The sequence below is a fragment of the Atta colombica genome, unplaced genomic scaffold (assembly GCF_001594045.1).
Source record: "Atta colombica isolate Treedump-2 unplaced genomic scaffold, Acol1.0 scaffold69, whole genome shotgun sequence".
Taxonomy (NCBI): Eukaryota; Metazoa; Arthropoda; class Insecta; order Hymenoptera; family Formicidae; genus Atta; species Atta colombica.
The window spans coordinates 436,297-440,107 of record NW_017259560.1 but is presented as its reverse complement, the minus strand read 5'-3'; the positions used below and the strand labels follow the sequence as shown (position 1 = coordinate 440,107).

General features: G+C 25.4%; 1 protein-coding gene across 3 annotated transcripts in view; it reads left to right on the top strand.

Annotated features, from left to right (window-relative positions):
- Positions 1-3,811, top strand: part of LOC108692315 (putative protein kinase C delta type homolog) — a 42,897-nt gene that overhangs the window by 3,224 nt on the left and 35,862 nt on the right. For all 3 annotated transcript variants that reach the window (XM_018200511.1, XM_018200513.1, XM_018200512.1), the window contains exon 2: positions 3,518-3,801. In XM_018200511.1, coding sequence (XP_018056000.1) covers positions 3,668-3,801 — 134 coding nt within the window. In that variant the 5' untranslated portion in view covers positions 3,518-3,667. The remainder of the gene's footprint in view (positions 1-3,517; positions 3,802-3,811) is intronic.

Genomic DNA, 3,811 nt, shown 5'->3' with positions numbered 1-3,811 from the left:
GTGTATATATATATATATATATATACTTATACTAGTATATTTATAATTCACATTGAATTATTTAAGCATTAAAGATCCAGCTTTGACCGTTATAGGCATTTAATTTTCTAGTATTGAATGACTTCTCACATATGCAATCTAAAATAAAATTCTTAATATTTGTTTGTTTATTTTTTATTAATAACTTTTGAACGAACAGTAATCGCCACCTAGAATCTTTTTAAGGTCACTCAGGATATGACTTCGACAATATATGTTAAGGTCCAGGTTATCGATGCGTGTCCGTTAATTCAAATAATTATAAAAAAAATCTGTAATATAATGTTACATGAAATATATACTGTTTGCTTTATAAAAAGAGAAAAATGGAAATTTAACATCACGACAAATGGCGTAAATGACACAATCATTTTCCAATGCAGTAGATTAATCCTTAAAGAATGCACATTAATGCCACAGAAATTTTTGATTCTCAGAAAGACTTTGATCAAATGCGGATTAACTTATTCATTTGCTGCATAATGTCCTATATGAAAAATATTTGTCTCTTTTTACAATTTTTTCGTATCTTTATGTATTTCATAATTGGTTTGTATATTATGTTTGACTTTTATGTTCCTGAGACATTAATAATATAAATATGCAATTATTTTGTATTAACATAAGTTATAAATATCAATCAAAATTAATACTTAAAAAAATTATGCTTAAAGGAAGACGACAAATAAAAACATATCCTGAAAATCTGTACATTAATGTTTTTGAAATCACTGATTTCAAATCTGTACTCAAAAATGGAAAGTCTCATGGAAAACATCATATCTATAATGAATAAAATGATTAAAAATTTTGAACAATTATTTATATTAAACTGTAACTTTATGTTTGCGATATTTATATTTCTACTAGACTACTTCTAGCTATATCTTCATTTTTCGATTAGGAGCGAAACATTTCATTAAAATGCATCAAAGATTTCTTCGATATTAATTTTCCAATATTGTAAATTTGAAATCAGAGCCTATTGTGTATAAGCTGCAATTAAATTTTTTGGTTGCCTATTGAATTTGCTATTTTGGCTTGTTAAATTTTGCTTAAAATTTACAATTAGCAATTGCATCCCAAAAATTCCTACTATAGGTATACGTTCTGAAGCTTAACCAAATATAAATATTAAAAAAAATTTGTGCAACAAAAGATTAATCGATAAAATTTAACCGAATTGTTTAAGTAAAATTTCTAATATATTTCATTGTCCCAAATTAAATCTTCTTATATATGTTAATTACAAATATGTTAATTACAAATGTTAATAAATATTAATAATCTTATAATGTAAGATGTTAATGTAAATATTGTCAAAATCGGCGATAAAATAACATAAATATTTCTTGGTAAGTTGAATATTTATCAAATTATAACTTTGATTGAAGTCATTTTGAAAAAACGGAACGTGTTTCTTATTAAAAAGTTTTCTCGTGATTTAAAATTTTTTCAAAAATATAATATCACAATCACATGCATGATCGCTTCTTACTATCAAATATAGATAGAGAGGGACAAAATGAATTGATATTTAGAAACATATTTCGCGCGTAATATCTGCCCAGGTAGCAAGGTGCCGTCTTTAATGTCATTAGTCATTATCAATTAGTCATTCTTATCATGAGTGTGACGTTTAAAATGAATGTGACATCTAAACATCGTAAAAGTGACGTGAATTTGTCACAGGTATGTAACGTCATAAGTCGACGTCAAAAATACGTAATTTTTTTCGTGTTATTGACGGTAGCAAATCGTTCATTTAGCATCATTAATTAGTTATTCTTATGAATCTATACAGTTCCTGACGAAGTGAAAATTACAAAAATGAACAAATTTACTAGGTGTTGAAGTTACAAATATTCTAGTAAATTCAATTATTTTTGTAATTTCCACCTCATTTTAAGAACCATAATAAGCTCCCTGAACATCGTAAAAATAATGTGAATTCTTATATTTTTTATCACTCACACAATGTCATAAACTGACATCAAAAATACATAATAATAAACAATCATTAAGTATGATATATTGTAAAGACGTCATAAATAAATGACGTCATTAATTAGTCAAAAAGATGATATCATAAATAAATGACGTCATTATTAAATAAGTCACATGATGTCAATAATTTAAAATGATTAACTATCAACGTCAAAATACGACAGTTTGCTATCTGGATGGCTATTTGTTGCGCTTCGCGCAGATTTAAAGTAGCGTGAATGAATCATTTTTCTTGAGATACGAGAATGAATCGGTGATATGTTGACTAGTAAATTGAAACGATTAGCTATTTATAAATTTGAATTTTGTGTGCGAATTTTTTGCATTGAGTCCTGTTTACTCTGATCATTCTGTATTAAATATGATGATTATTTCGCATAATTATTATTATACGTCAGTGACAACACATTGAATAATTCATAATTGTAAATAATTTAAAAATAATAGTTAATAAAATTTTTCAATAAATTTTTTTGATTAAAAAAAAGATAAGAAGGAACATAAATCTCAAAAGCTCATAATTACCAATCAGAATTAACACTAGGTGTTCCTGTGCGAATTCAAATTCAAATTCTTTATTATATAAATATAATACAAATTAATATGTAAATACAAATTACTTAGATTTCTTGTTTTGAGTCCTTAATTAATAAATACGAAAATATATCCAAAATTATTACATGAAGATCAAAGAGAATGTTGCAGTCAAATACATTAAAGCATGTCACATTGAGATACATAAATATTAATAAATTTCTTGAAAAATGAACTGGCAGTGAGATCTCGTCAATTATTAGTCAAATTGAATTCATATTATTTTTTATAAAAATCAAGTAAACATTAAATTAGAATAATTAAGATTGAATGTTATTAATTACTTATTAAGCACTTATATCGAATTCATAATCTCATTTTAATGTGAACGATTTAATGTCCTAACTAACGAATGACTAACGAGCGACACAAAGATATTATATGATATATATATAAGAAACCAAGAGTAAAGAATCCTTTGAATAAAGGCAAATTAATTCTAAATTTTTTATGTAAATCGTTTCAGCCATTTGGGTTAATATTTTACAAATTTTATGTTTGAAAGATCTATTATTTACAATTCTATTATTTGCAGTTCGTAGCTTAATAATAGCTTAATAATCCTTAACTTTTGCATACAAATTTATCAATTAATTTTCGATTATTAATTCAGGTAATCATTATGAAATAAAGTTGATTAATCTATGAAAACGTCTCTCGTAAATAAATTTTAATATCGTTTATTAATTCCATTTTATTAAAAAATTTTTATTATAATTTAAAATTTTTATGCACAATTTTTATTACATATCATTTATTTATCATTATTATCATACTTTTATAATTAAAGATCATATTTTTATATATAATTGAAGACGTATCCATAATTAAAAAGAAGAGACTGAGACAAATAGAATATGTTAAATATTTGTCATAGATTAAAAATTAAACATGCAGAGAGCATGTAGTGCCTGTTCACCCAAATCATGAATTATGAATCATGAATAATGAATTCAATCACGACAATAATATTATTGATGCAAGGATAATGAAGTAAATTATTGAGCCATTGGTGAAGTTTTGGAAGATGATGTTCACTGGCGGTTCTCATGCGAAGAGGAGAAACGCTGGTAGTGGATCGGGTTTTTCTGGAAAGAAAGTCTCTGTAGATCAACGAAATCTTTCAACGCGCAGTGTCGGAACTGAAGGATATATATACAGGTAAGCTATT